The 14,070-nt window shown below is 46.2% G+C and overlaps 1 protein-coding gene across 1 annotated transcript in view; it reads right to left on the bottom strand.

Annotated features, from left to right (window-relative positions):
* nxph4 (neurexophilin 4) overlaps positions 1–13,275 on the bottom strand; it is a 29,178-nt gene extending 15,903 nt beyond the window's left edge. The window contains exon 1 of the mRNA XM_028998754.1: positions 12,960–13,275. Coding sequence (XP_028854587.1) covers positions 12,960–13,013 — 54 coding nt within the window. The 5' untranslated portion in view covers positions 13,014–13,275. The remainder of the gene's footprint in view (positions 1–12,959) is intronic.
* Positions 13,276–14,070: the final 795 nt, after the last annotated feature.

Here is a 14,070-nt window from a genome sequence, read left to right as displayed (position 1 = left end):
AGCAGAACAGTTTTTTTATTTATTACTACAAGTGTTAATGGAAGCGTGTCTGCATCTGCAACAGATATAAATGAATAACTAAATACACAAGGCCCATTATCTTGATGCTTTCTGAAAAGAGTTTTTTTTTTTTAAGTGCAACAGGGGCTCTGGGGAAGATGAAGATGGGGCTGAAGGACACCTGGTCCTCATATATTATTCTTTTGGTTGTTACAGTAAAAAGCTCGCTTTTGACTACGAGCAAACGCAAATATTAAGAGACGACCTTCTCGCTGGACATCAATTAATAATACTAAAACGGACACACACACACACACACACACACACTGTGCATTGTGGGCATATCATTTGGGCGGATGCCAGCTCTGGTGGTGGCCAGATGGATGGCGAGGAGGGGGATGGGACGTGCAGCATATCTGTCATTGCTAACAAGCTGTGAGACGGCGAACCGGGGCGGGTCAGCGCTGGTGGACGGACTCCCTTCCACACATTCCTGCACTGGCGAGCCTCTTAATTAGATCACAAGTTAATGATGTGAGGCAGCCGGGCCCGCTCCTCCCTGACTGTCCGTCTGTCTTCGACCCGACACGCTCCTGAGCGAGCGTTTCTCCGGGCGCAACACCCTGTTGAAAGCCCCCCACCCTTGCTGCAGATCAGGGGTAATTCCTTCATTTGCATCGATCACAACACTGCTACAGGTGCTAAAAAAAGGAAAAAAACTACAGCAGGATCTAGCTGAGCTGACGTCCCAACGCCATTCGCCACCCTTTCCTTCGTTCCTCCCCCCGTTACTCAAGGGAGTTGGGAGTGATAAATTCTGGGGCAAAGTCAAAGACAAACAAGACATCCATTCTGGCAGCTTCAGCTCCCCGGCCCCGACTGGAGCACATATCCCACAATGCATCCCTGGAGATGGGTGACCTTCAGGACCATGTGCGAGGTACTATCATTACTCACTCATTTTAGTTACTCCTGGTGGCCCAAAATAAACCCCTTTCACCGAAACTGGGTCCCACGAAGAAAGCTGGTAGCATCACACAACAGATGTGTGTGAATCTAATATATATGGTGGGACAGAAAACAAATTTTTCCATTAAAAATAGTAATAATAAGAATAATAAACAGGAAATTGTGGGCAAATGAAAGATTATATCCATTTTAGCATGTGTAATTCTTACAGATAATTACATCTAATAACCATTATTGGATTTAGTTTTTAATGTGTTGCCTAGTCATCTTTAGAGAACCATACAGCAATAACATCAGAAACGTTTTCTGCCTTTCTAAAGATTGTTATTATTGATAACAAAAGTTGGGTATTCATCATCTGACAGAAGAACAGCAGATTATATATAATTTGTTATGTTCTACTGGGCTGGTGTGTATTGACTGGACACCTCAAAACTAATTTATATAATATTGTATGTCCAAATTATTTGTAAGTACAATTTTTTTATATCTGTGCAGATCTTAATGACACATCCCCTACAGACAATAGGTTTGGGCCCACATTTATTAAATATTATATACAAGAAAACATACTTAACACAAATGTAACTGGCTGATTTTTAAGTGTATGTGTAATGATTGTGAATGATTGTGAAAGTTTATGCATTAAAATGACCACCCCTTGCCCACCCCACCCCTGTGTGTGTGTGTGCCAAAAGTTTGGTCACACCTTCTCATTCAATGTGTTTTCTTTATTTTCATGACCATTTACATTGGTAGATTCTCACTGAAGGCATCAAAACTATGAATGAACACATGTGGGGTTATGTACTTGACCAGTGACTCCACAGTCACCGGACCTGAACCCAATCCAGATGGTTTGGGATGAGCTGGACCGCAGAGTGAAGGCAAATGGGCCAACAAGTGCTAAACACCTCTGGGAACTCCTTCAAGACTGTTGGAAAAGCATTTCAGGTGACGACCTCTTGAAGCTCATCGAGAGAATGCCAAGAGTGTGCAAAGCAGTAATCAGAGCAAAGAAACTAGAATATAAAACATGTTTTCAGTTATTTCACCTTTTTTGTGTTAAGTACATAACTCCACATGTGTTCATTCATAGTTTTGATGCCTTCAGTGAGAATCTACCAACATAAATGGTCAAGAAAATAAAGAAAACACATTGAATGAGAAGGTGTGTCCAAACTTTTGGCCTGTACTGTATATCTGTACATACACGCACACACACACACGGCAGAATTTCTAGCAAAAAGATTTCACAATCGATACCTTTTGTGGAGAGGACTGCAATAAGATGCACATTACAGGAGTCTAGAATTCAGCGTTATTAAAACATGGGTGACAGTCTTTCTCAGCCCCTTCCCTGTTGCCTTGGTGAGTATAAGACAAAGAACGAGATTTCCCCCCCCCCCACTAGACGGGAGGAAGAACACGGCACAGTCTGATCCTGAACAATCTGCCACAATAATGAACAAAATAAAAAAAAAAACAGGCTGAGAGTTGCAGGTAGAAGCAGCTTAGCATTCCGTTCAGCGCCCTCACTGGATATATATTTCATACGGCCGCCTTTTCTATTCAGACCATGTGGCTGAACCTTGCGCTCATATTTATTTCATTTTTTGGATGTTTTTAATTTTGCCTCAGATTATTATTATGTTTTTCCTGCCCTTTCTCCATCCCTCGTTCCTTCATCCCTATCATCCACGGATCTCGGCGCCAGCACCGAAATTGCATGTTGTGCTTTCATTTTTCATAACCTTCTCTAAAGAGGGAGAATCGTGTATCTATGATGTGCCAGTTATTCGCCGCTGGCCGAGGCTCTGCAGACAGGTGGGCACGTGCACACCGGAATGCATGAAGATCCGATTGATCCGATTTGATGATTTTTCTCGAACGAGAATGCACTTATTGGGTAAATTTCAGCTCCTACAGTCACTGTGACTGTAATGGAGCCTTTAATGTGACGCGTGCGTGAAGAGCGCGGCCGTACACCCTCGGTAGATGGCGTATCTCACCGCACGCCGCTCGTCAAGTGGCCCTCTCTTCCGGACCGGAGCCGTTTTTTTTCCTGAGACGAAGGGGTGGGTTGGGTTGGGGGGTGCTTTATAAAATCATCAGCTCCTCATTATCCCTCTCCTCTCAGGGGGAGATTTAAGCCAAAACCACTTTAATCCCATCGATGCCCTCCTCTTATTCCATCACTCCCCGCCGCCACTTTGTTTACCCCCGGACCCCGTGAATCTTCACTAATTAGTGCAACACTTTCACTGCCCCCCCCCCCGGCGTGGGAGGTTTTCGTGCGGAGCCCCCCAGGACGCGGCCGGAGTGAAAAATCACACCAGGATCCCGGTGAAACGCAGCCCTTTTATTACAACACTACCAAAAAAAGGAACTACATGATCACCGCTGTTTATTCAGCTTTTTCGAAAGGGGCATATTGGTGAATTAAGTTATAGAACAGAATGTCTTTATTGGCGTTGCGCAGCGGCACCAATTCAATTTAGTGCATCGCTTAGTGATGCACACATTTCCGGCCAGAAGTCGGGTTCCTCTCTCAGATAAAGGAATAAAGTACATTTAAACGCTACCTTATGAATCCAAGCCACATACTTTGGTCATAACCAATATTGTGACCCTGGACATGTCTTTTCCCCGGACATGTCCTCTTTTCTAGAACTGGAAATTGCGTTTGGCTGGGTTTTTACAAATGTCCAGGTTTTTGAGCTGCTTAAACATTCCTCACGACTTGGGCATCCTACACTCCTATTCACTCTCACTTGTTCACGTGTACTAATGCATCGGTTTCGCGCTCGCGCCAGTCAAAGTACCGCTTTTTTCTACTTTATGTAGTGAACCACACGCCCCGTGGTACTCCATGTGTTGCTTCCGCATTCCAGTGCCTCGGCAACCATGCATCTCCATTCAAAAGTAATGTACATACACAAACAATTCCTGCCATTTTTCTGCTGATCACCGAGATCAAGCTGAATTTTATTCTGATCATTAATTCACATCGTATAATTGCCCAGCCCTAACTCTTATGAAAGTGAATGAGTCTACAATGTAATCAGACGTCATTATTCCAGATCCCTGTGTATCGCATCCTGCATTTGACGGACGTGCTGATGGATGATTGATGCATTGATTTGTCCATCAGGGACCACTGTGTGTCGCCCTTAAAACGAGAAGTCAGAGAAGAAGTCTTTCCATAATCCATGCACTTCCACCACAGGAAGTTGAGGGGGACGCCATACTCAGCAGGCAGTATAAAAATCTGCTGACTCCGCCTTAATGGCTGATCTTCCGATGGGATGTGCAGACATGTTTATTTTATTGCGCTCCAAAAAAAAAACAATAAACAGGGCAAGTATATTCATTTCGTATTTTTCATGTGAATCGGGGAGCACTGAGCCGGTTGCGAAGGTCGGCTGTGTTCTGATGGGGCTGTTGTAACAGCACCGCGGCGTGCGGATACAACGCCGCGTAATTGCGCTGGTCCCGCTGCAGAACAGTCGGCGAGACACGGCCGGGGCGTCAGAAAACATCATGAATTTTAATGCGCCCGTCACTCCAAGCGCCCTCGGCAGCAAGCCGGCAGGCCGGAGACGGCCGAGGTTAAAACCACAGCGCTGGTCCAGCTGCAAGGGCCTCGCGTTTCAACAGGTCATCTTGGACCAAACATCTCTCCATTGCGAATGAACACGGCACGGACATTACGGCGAAAACAGGTGAAATGAAGAACACTGATTACCTCGTCACTATGGCGCCGGGCGGAATTTATTAATCAGACACAGAGGGAACATTTTGTCTTTGGAGCTGATGCACTGCATTGTAGATAAAATGTTCGAGGATTTCCAAAACTTCATGTTCCTGGTCTACAGTAGTCAGGAGGAAGGTTCCTTAGCGCATCTGGGAAATATCTCTGTCAGCGAACCCTTATGATGTGATGGAAACAAGACAAGACACAATGTAAATGCTGGTAATGCGACAATAACCATAATGAAATATCTCGTGTAATACTAAGGACGATTAAAAACGAGACCTAATATGGTACATAAAATAAAACCTATACTAAAATCAGTCGAGGCATTATTTCCTCTCGTGACTGAGACTAATAAAAAATAAAATGAAAGCTTGACACCAAGGCTAGACTAAACGATGATGCTGGTTGTCATCCAAAGGTGTCGGAACACACAGACAGCTCAGGGTGCCCTTGCTGACCCGTGTCTGACATTAAAACCACCTACAATGGTCTTGTGGGCATCAGGACAAAAGCAAAGCCGATAGGGTCCAGTGGAGTCCGCATCTCCAGAGCTCAGGGCCGTTTCGGCAGTAGAAGGTGAACCCATCAACGCTGGTTGTCTGACCGCAATGTTATGGTTGATTGGTGTACGTAGAACGTATTAATGCCCCTGAAAAATGTAGATATGTCCGCAGTGAGCATTATTGTTTCCCCTGCAGATTACAATCCCAGATTACTAGGGAATTACTGATAAACACACACCCACACAATCCTCTCGACTTACACTACACAACGCTGCACAAAAGCTTTCGTTCTTTTTATATCAGACCTCATAATATTAAATAAAGGGCCCATTGTTATGACTGGATGAGAACTGGTTTTAATTCTTTAATGTATCTGGCGACACACCATAATAATAATCATTCATAGATGTGATCGGGTTTTGGGCTTTTGCTCTGGCACATCTCTGCTACAGTGACGATGCTGATAGAGCATAAAAAAGTGACACACCCAAATGAATTTCAATAAAGCCCTAATGTGCGCCGCCGGTGTTTATTTAGCATGAGCCAGAATACAAATAACCAGGATGGGAGCGGCGTGGCCACCGCAGTCACAGCACACTGTGCCGCCATACCTCCACTCCAGAGAGTCAGAGGTGACCACAGCCCGGCACAAGGACGTTCTTTTATTATTTTTTTTTAAATCACAAATCTGGTTTACAAGGCTATGTGGTTGTTAATCTTTCCAACATCTTTTTTAATCTATGAGTGTGTGTGTGTGTGTGTGTACTGGGAAGATTTATGCCTTCCCATCAGGCCGTGCCCCCGTTTCTTATCTGCAGCAATAATGGCGCAACCACGGCGCGGCCCATTCACAAGGTGAGAATTGCTCTTTTGACAACATCAGCAGGGTAGCAGGCTGTTTGGACCCTCGGTAGGGAGAATTCGTTTTCTGACACCTCTTGGGGTTTGGGGTCATGCATGCCCATGAATCATGTTCAAAAATATCTAACTTGTCTGAAGATCTGTCTGGCTTTTCGTAGCGATGGCTCGTCAAACACCAAGTCGTTATTTGGCTACGCCTGCCCTCCACGAGTCAAAGCGATCCAATCGCGTCTTGTCCTCTGGACCAACATCTGGCAAGTGGCTGCTCAGACCCCTCTGAGGAATAATTCCCAAGACCACCGACGGGAGCCATCTACGGGATGGGCCCATGGCTGTCTGCACTCAAGCCGCGGAAAGACTGACTCTCTGCCACGTCAGGTCGAGATCCCTCGGAATGAGGGTTATTGCTCCGTGCAGATATGCCAAAACATCAGCAATATAACAAACGGACACGGCTCCATATTCCGTGTTGTCTAGCCCGCGTCGTGTCTTTTGTTGTTTGTATGTTTTGTACCTTGTCCTGTATGATGTGCTTTTATAAAGCATGCAAATATGTCGCTGCCGCTGTTACAAAATCGTTAGGCAGAAGCACACGCAACGTGGAACAAGTGCCAGCCAATGAAAACCATTTATACTATTAAGGTCAGTCAGTTGATTGGTTGGCACCCGTGTGTTCCCTGAACCAGAGATATCACCAGCTATGGCCATATTGGTGAACAGCGTCAATATGTTAACACTGTCCAAATATCCACATTGGTACATCACAAAAATACAAATTTGAGAGAATTATGGATGCAGCGTGTTTGGTGAAGTGTGATAAAAAAATAAAAAAAAACACTTATTTTGACTCATCACCATCCATCAGACGGCCCCTCCCGCCTTGTGGCAACCTCTTCCAGGAAACTTGGACCAAGTTTTAGGTGCTGGTCTCCAAACCCAGAAAATGCCTTGTTCCACCAACAGCCTACACACACACAAGTATACACTCACTCACACACACACACACAAAAACATCAGCCCCCTCGCAGACCTCTTACTCAGGCTAATTAACTAAAACCCAAGCTGAGAGCGTATATTATTCAAGAGCCAGGGATGCACGGGTCGGTTCTACCAACATCCACTGAGGCTCTCAACACACTTACTGGAGCCAGGGAAACAAGCAGAGGAGGGGGTGAAGAAAGTAAAAAAAAAAAAAAAACTCGCCCCCCCCCCCCTCACCCCTCAACTTGGGCACCAGTACAGAGCAGCCAGCGAGATACGGAATTCGCCTCACATATATTATTCCGACAAGGGCTAAATTTTAATCAGGCTCGCCAGCTAGGCCTGCAGAAACGATTGGCATCAAAGTGGGCTGGGGAGGGAAGGAGGAAGAGGAAGAGGAAAAGACGAGCGCATGAGACGGGGGGGTGGGGGGATTGTGCGCCGTACTTCCAGCGCTGTTCTCATTCGGATGAATTTGAGGCCGAGTCGAACCAGAACATCCGCCCAAAATGGCACTTAGCAACCAAAATGGCTGGGCGATCTGTCCTGTAGAAGCATCCCGTAATTTTCTGACATTGAAACGATTATTTATAGTGATTTACATTAGACCAGGTATATAACAGTTTTCAAGCCGTCATTCATTACTGCAATAATCATTTTCATTATCACGATTTTTATCCTGGACCATGTATAATCATCCATCAACACTTTAAACACCTTTTTAAACTCATCTTGCCAGTTTTTTGGTTAATAAGGTGTAATTAAGTAAATATAGTAGCTGTGTGTGGTGCTGATTCCACACTCCTTCCATGCAAAAGTCATGATTGCAACAAAATAAAGATTGACGAACAATTTTCGTCCTCATCTGACACCAAATAACTTCACCCCCAGCTTTGCTTGAAAAAGATAAAGAAATGAGGAATAGTTATAGAGGAAAATCCAAAACAAATTGGTCTGGATTGCTGTCCAATTTCAGGCGAAATGTGAGATTTCAGGACGTGTCGTACTGTCTGTTGAAGATGATACCACATTTTGAAACGTATTTCAATATTAAATGTAGAGCAGCCGCTATGCAAGCATTACTTTGTCAATCACCAACCTGAGCAGCTCCATGTTTTTTATATATTATCTATATTTTAAAAAGAATATATAATCTGTGTTCACGGGAGCCAACGTCAGCACAGCGCCATCTTTTATTAAGGACATAAAGCAAAACACGGATTGTCTTCTTCTCAAATGGCACCAGGTCTACACGTCCCACTTTCCCCCACGCTGTCCCTTTATGGTTTGATCTTTGTCGGTACATGGGCAGCGATATTAAAATTTTTAATAAAAACCGCGGAGACCCTTGTACGTCTGCCTGGATTTTAGATAGATTTCCGTCCTTTAATTTGTCCCGGTATATCAATATTTTTTTAAAGGTAATGCCCATGACGCAGGCTTACCGAGGGGTCATCACTCTGTCCGAGGGCCACTGGCCTTGTCTCCCCCCCCCCCCCCCCCCCCCCCCCCCCCCCCCCACCTCCCGCTCTTCAATAAACTCAATGTGTGTCTGAATTAATGTATTACAAGCCGTGCTGGAGATATTAAAAAATGATAAGAACTAATCCGTCCTGTTCGGTCACATCTGCGACGGCCGCGGCGCCGGCTGACCCTGAGCATTCCCCACTGTCTGCGCGCTGAGTTATGATATTCGGTGTCGCCGGGATTACGCTTTAATATTTCATTACATGCACAAAATCCCACTCTATATATCTCCCCCAGGTGTGTCACTATTAATCACAGACAACATTGTGAAAACCCAAGGCTGTCTAATAACGGGTGGTGCACTAGACACACACACACACACACACACACACTGGCTGTGTCCAGATGGACAAACACAGTGCTCAACCGTGAAAAAGGCCTCGACTTCCACTCCCTCTGTATTCTGGCGTCAAGTTGGCCTGACCGCGGTGTAGCTGCCCTGCTCAGCGGAGCATTTGCTCGGACATTAGGCTTACACACACACACACACACACACACAGAGCAGATCAGGAACAGCCTGTCCCCCCAGATGTGATCTATTTCCACGCACATCTCAGAACTGCAGGGAAGGAGTGGGGGGGGCACACACATTTACTCACATCTCCTCCGCGATGACAGGGGACTTCTCAAACTGGAGCACCTAAAGTAGGGCTGACCACTTCCGCTGGCTCTCGTTAGCCTCACGAAGACGCGGCGCCACCCCAGGCTTCGGCCGGCTGATTGAGGCCTTTTTTCGGCGGCAGCTTGACAAACCTGCCCGTTGCCGCCCTCCATCACTTCCGGCTAGGTGTTCATACACTGGTAATTGTTTAAGAGTAATTGCACGGTAACAAATAAACCCCTCGCCCGCCTCGCCGCAACGCACCCCATTACAGGACGGGGAGATCCGTATCGAGCAGCCCTCCACCGTACCCCGCCGCACTGGCGGGGCGATACGTCTCTCCGGCAGCCCGGTTACCATGGCGCTCCCTGTCCAACGACGTGAGGTAAGACTATATCTGTCACCACGCCGCTCGTCGCGTGGGATGAGCGCACCGCCTGGCACGTTTTCAAATTGATTTCTTTTTTTTCAAGACATTTTAATCTGTTATGTATGTTTTTTTTTTTTTTATTATCTGTTTCCGAGTTGCAATTCCCTAGGAGATGGTGAAAAACGTTCCGCAGCGTCGCCATTTAACCGCCTGGGCTGGGGCCGTATGTAGTGATGTGCTGTATACGTCGCCATGAATGTATTCATTAATGTATTCTGTTACAAAATATATATTTTTAGAGTACATTTGCAATTATATCATTAATTGTTGCTGAATTTTTCACTTTTTGTCATTTTTTTTTTTTTTTTTTGCACGTCCACGGCCACACTTGACCCTTGGCAGCGGTCACGTCAACTTGATGCGAGTTTAGTGACTAAATAATTGTGACAGTACAGTCAAAATACATGGCAACTAACCGACTGAAATACCAACTGAAAACACATTAAACATTTTTTTTGTTTCTGATTGTTATCAGTATTCACATTTGAATTTAAGAGCATTTAAATGACTTCATATCACAGCAGGTTTCACCCCAAAATTCGTAGTATTTCGAATCCTGTCTACATTGCCTTGCACAGTGCAGTGACTACAAATACGTCAGTTTTATATTCCGAATACATATCATTGTTACATGTATTCTGTTACATCCCAACCCTGAGCATGGGTAGGAAACATTGCAGGTTGGGGGTGACCTCGCCCGGGCCCGGCTGGCCGGTGTACAGAGAGAGGCGCTGGGCAGGCCCGGCTCTCAAAGGGCCCAGGCAGCAGCTGTCGACGGGCAGCCGTTCAGCAGCAAGGCACCCCGGTGGGGGTCTGATGTTCGGCCCATCTCCATTGCCTGGGGAGCCCTGGTCTACTTCTCTTAAAATGAGACCCATCTGTTCACGTGGACACCTCCACGGCCCGCTGCCGGGAGGGTCCGCGCTAATCGCCCGCGTCTGATGTGTCCATCAGGGATGATCAGAGGACCCTGGCTCTGACCGTCTACTCCTCAGGGCCCCGAGGGGGACCATGGTATGGGGGGGGTAGGGGGTGGTGAGTGCATTTTTTTTGGAATGATCCGCTCTACCAAGCCCCAGGAATCCCATCCAACGCCACAGACCGGCTTTTCCGGGGTTAGAAACCAGTCAAAAATAGCAGGACTGCATGGACAAGTTCTGAAGATGACACAAAGCCAAATCTCCAGAGAAACAAGAAATGTCCATGTCTTCTGATCCCTAGTGCAGCACAAGACGTCCACAAGAAAACCAACAGACACTAAACATTCAAGCGGCAGCAACAGCGACGCCTTTGGCTGCACGGGAGGTAGATTTACAGTAATGCCGGTTACATTTTAATGTAAAAATCATACTCGCTCTAACGCGTCAAGAGCTCTAATACTGGTCTAGACGTCCATTCCATGTAACCGCAGCCTCGGTATGAAAAAAAAATAAAACCAAAGAGCTGTTTATGGTGCTGATTTTTGGACGGTCACAGGGTCGACCTTAAACACAAGTATTTATATATATAAGCAACATTAGAAGCTATATAACACCATTACAGCACCATTAGAAGCTATTTATTTCGGACATCAATGAGCAGGAGGGGAAAACACACAAACGCAGTCTTCAACATTTCCCCAAAAGACGGAGAAATGCTTTACTGGAAATTTTGATTCCGCTGTGACATTTTTTGCCCTTTTTTTGTCACTTAACATCAATCATCATTTTTAAAAAAATGTATAAAATGTAGTCAGTGAGTCACGGATTGGAGCCGTCTGTGGTGCAGGTTCCTGGGGGGGTTTAAGGAGGTTCAGATCAACTGACCCAGGAGGTGCTGTAGCGATCGGCCTGTCAGTCTGACCCATTTAATTTCAAGACAGAACTGAGGAGGACGTGTTTATGCAGTTCATTCTTCATTGTAGTTTTCCATCATTTTTTGAGCAATTTCTTTCCTACATTTTCTCCTGGAAAACTAATCTGTTTTCGAAATAAAAACGATTTGGGGTTGCAGGTTTCTATATAAAGGCCTGGTCCACAGAAAAGCACTTCAGCCAACACATCACACGTACGTGACAAAACACACACACACACACACACACACACAGGCAGGGGCCGAGAGTCACTGAGCTAAGTATTTGAGGCGCATCTAAGCTTAATGATAAAGAAAAAGGAAAAAAGTAAATGGCACATTTAATTAAAGAACCGTGCAAGCGCAGCATTGCAATATTTTTACTGTCCCAAGGGTGAAAACAGTGTTTTTTTTAACTCGGTGATAAAGGCAGTGTGTCATGTTAGAGAGAGCGTGCGATTTCCGCTACCTGCTACGGGTGCGGCGCACATCTAGAACACAGCGACCAAAGGGTTTGTCAATCATTACACATCCTAGAAGACAATTTAGGACACAGACCTACATTTTAATCCTCTGGACTACTGATTATTGTGTACAGTTGGAACAACGCAGCCTCTCACAGTCGACGGAATTAGTCGGTGCCGATTTCAAACACTAAAGAATTCATATTTATACGGTTTCTCAAGGCCGCAACTATTTAAGTGTCAGGCGAAGATTATGGCAGGCTGATCGCTCATTAGGAGGCCATCTATCATTTCTGCAACATTTTCTGCAGGAGTTGGAGCCACACCAGCTCTTAGCTGAATCTACACGCTGACCTGAACTCAACAATGTGCCCCTGTGCTCCCTGAACTAATGATGATTATTACTATAATAATAATAATAATAATAATAATAATAATAATAACAATAGTAATAACGTGAACAGCTTACTACCGTTTCATTTGTTTTACAGTCTTTTCCATTGTTAACACCGGCAAAAAAATGACTACTGGATTTCGGAACAACAGGCATTCATTCCTCAATTTAATTCCATATTTATTTTGTTTTAAATATTAAATTCATGTAGGCAAAATGATGACACACACCAACCAAAAAACAGAAACACAAGGGCCAAACCCAGTAAGGACAGCATGCCCAAACTATACTGAAAAAAGGAGAGGATGCGCCTCGGGCATATTTATCTCAAGTCTGCACGGAGGATTAAAGCACGTTGGTGCGAGGAGAGGCAGATGATCAGATAAAATAAAATTAAAAAAAACTCGCAGCGCCTGGTGAGGACCGGGATCCTAACGCGCGTAAAAACGCGGCGCGTAAAACCGCGGCGCGTAAAAACGCGGCGCCACGCTCGAAGCTTAAAGTTTCCCGGGGCGTCCCTGCCGTTACTCCCTCTTAAAGAGCCGATAAGGGAGGCGTGGAACCCTGGAAGATGATCACCAAAAGACCGATTTCGAGGTGGCCCCTCTCCACAGCCCAACTTTCAGCAGCGCACCTCACCTTCTGCAGAATCCACTGGGCGAAGATCGCCAGGGTCCACGCGAGCACCTTCATGGCTGCCTCCTTCAGCGGACCTCCCCGAGACTACTTGTCCCCTCGGGCTGACATAAACGGCGTGGCGGTGTCGGGGATCGGGAAACAATCCAAGGAGCGGGCCGGGCGAAGTGTGGAGCGATTTCGGTCCGTTTCTCGGGGGGAGAGCGCTTCAGCTCCGGCGGCGCGCTTCGTCGGCGCGCTGCGTATCCATGCTTTCGGGCGCGGGAGTGGGAGTGGGGAAGTTCGCGTGGGGAGCCGCGGCGTGTCTGACGCCTTCCCGATCCGAGGCTGGCCGTTTAAAAAGAAACTGTCCCTCCTTCCCTCCCTCCCTCCCGCCCTTCCTTTACGCGCGCGCCCGGTTCCACCTCCTTCACCCGCTCTCCTCCCGAGAGCCGGGCATCGATCTGGATGCCAACAGGTCCGCGGTGCCAGCGCACCACCTGCGCCCACTTTCTTTCAGACGCCCCGGAGTCGCCGGAGTTTCCGGGAAGTGCACTTCCCAAATTATTCACGTGTCGTTTTCGGGGAACGCGGGCGAACGCACTTCCCGGATCCCACCCCAGCCCCGAGTCCGCGCTCCGAGGTCCGGGCTCCGGAGACGGTGGCTCTTTATTGCCCTCTTGCGTGGGAAGTCGACACGCCGATCGTCGGATCGGGCCGCGTGGGTGGCGGGGCATTTAACGTCACTCCCACCGGACAGGAACAGAAGTGACGACATGACGTCATAGTCGGGATGTTGGTGTTAATCTGCTCCGAGCACTCTGACACGAACTGCTGTAGATCTGATAGAATATTGGTGTTCTTATTTTCACGATACAATAACGTGTGTAGAGAAACAGGCTCCGATTCTGTAACACGTTATTAATGCCCAGGCCATAGAACTAGAAGAAATAGAAAATGGGGGAATATTTTCCAGATTTTAAATATTTTCTTGACATTTAGATTTCTAGTTTAACAATGAAACATAATTATACTGAGTTGGTTCAGTGAATGTTCATTATAAACTACATTTAACCATGATTTGCTAATGAAAGCAGGTTAAAGGGCTGGATGTTATATTACCTAACAGCAGACA

Source organism: Denticeps clupeoides, chromosome 12, assembly GCF_900700375.1.
Source record: "Denticeps clupeoides chromosome 12, fDenClu1.1, whole genome shotgun sequence".
Taxonomy (NCBI): Eukaryota; Metazoa; Chordata; class Actinopteri; order Clupeiformes; family Denticipitidae; genus Denticeps; species Denticeps clupeoides.
Note: the sequence above shows the minus strand (reverse complement) of the source record. Positions and strands in the feature narration are given on the sequence as shown.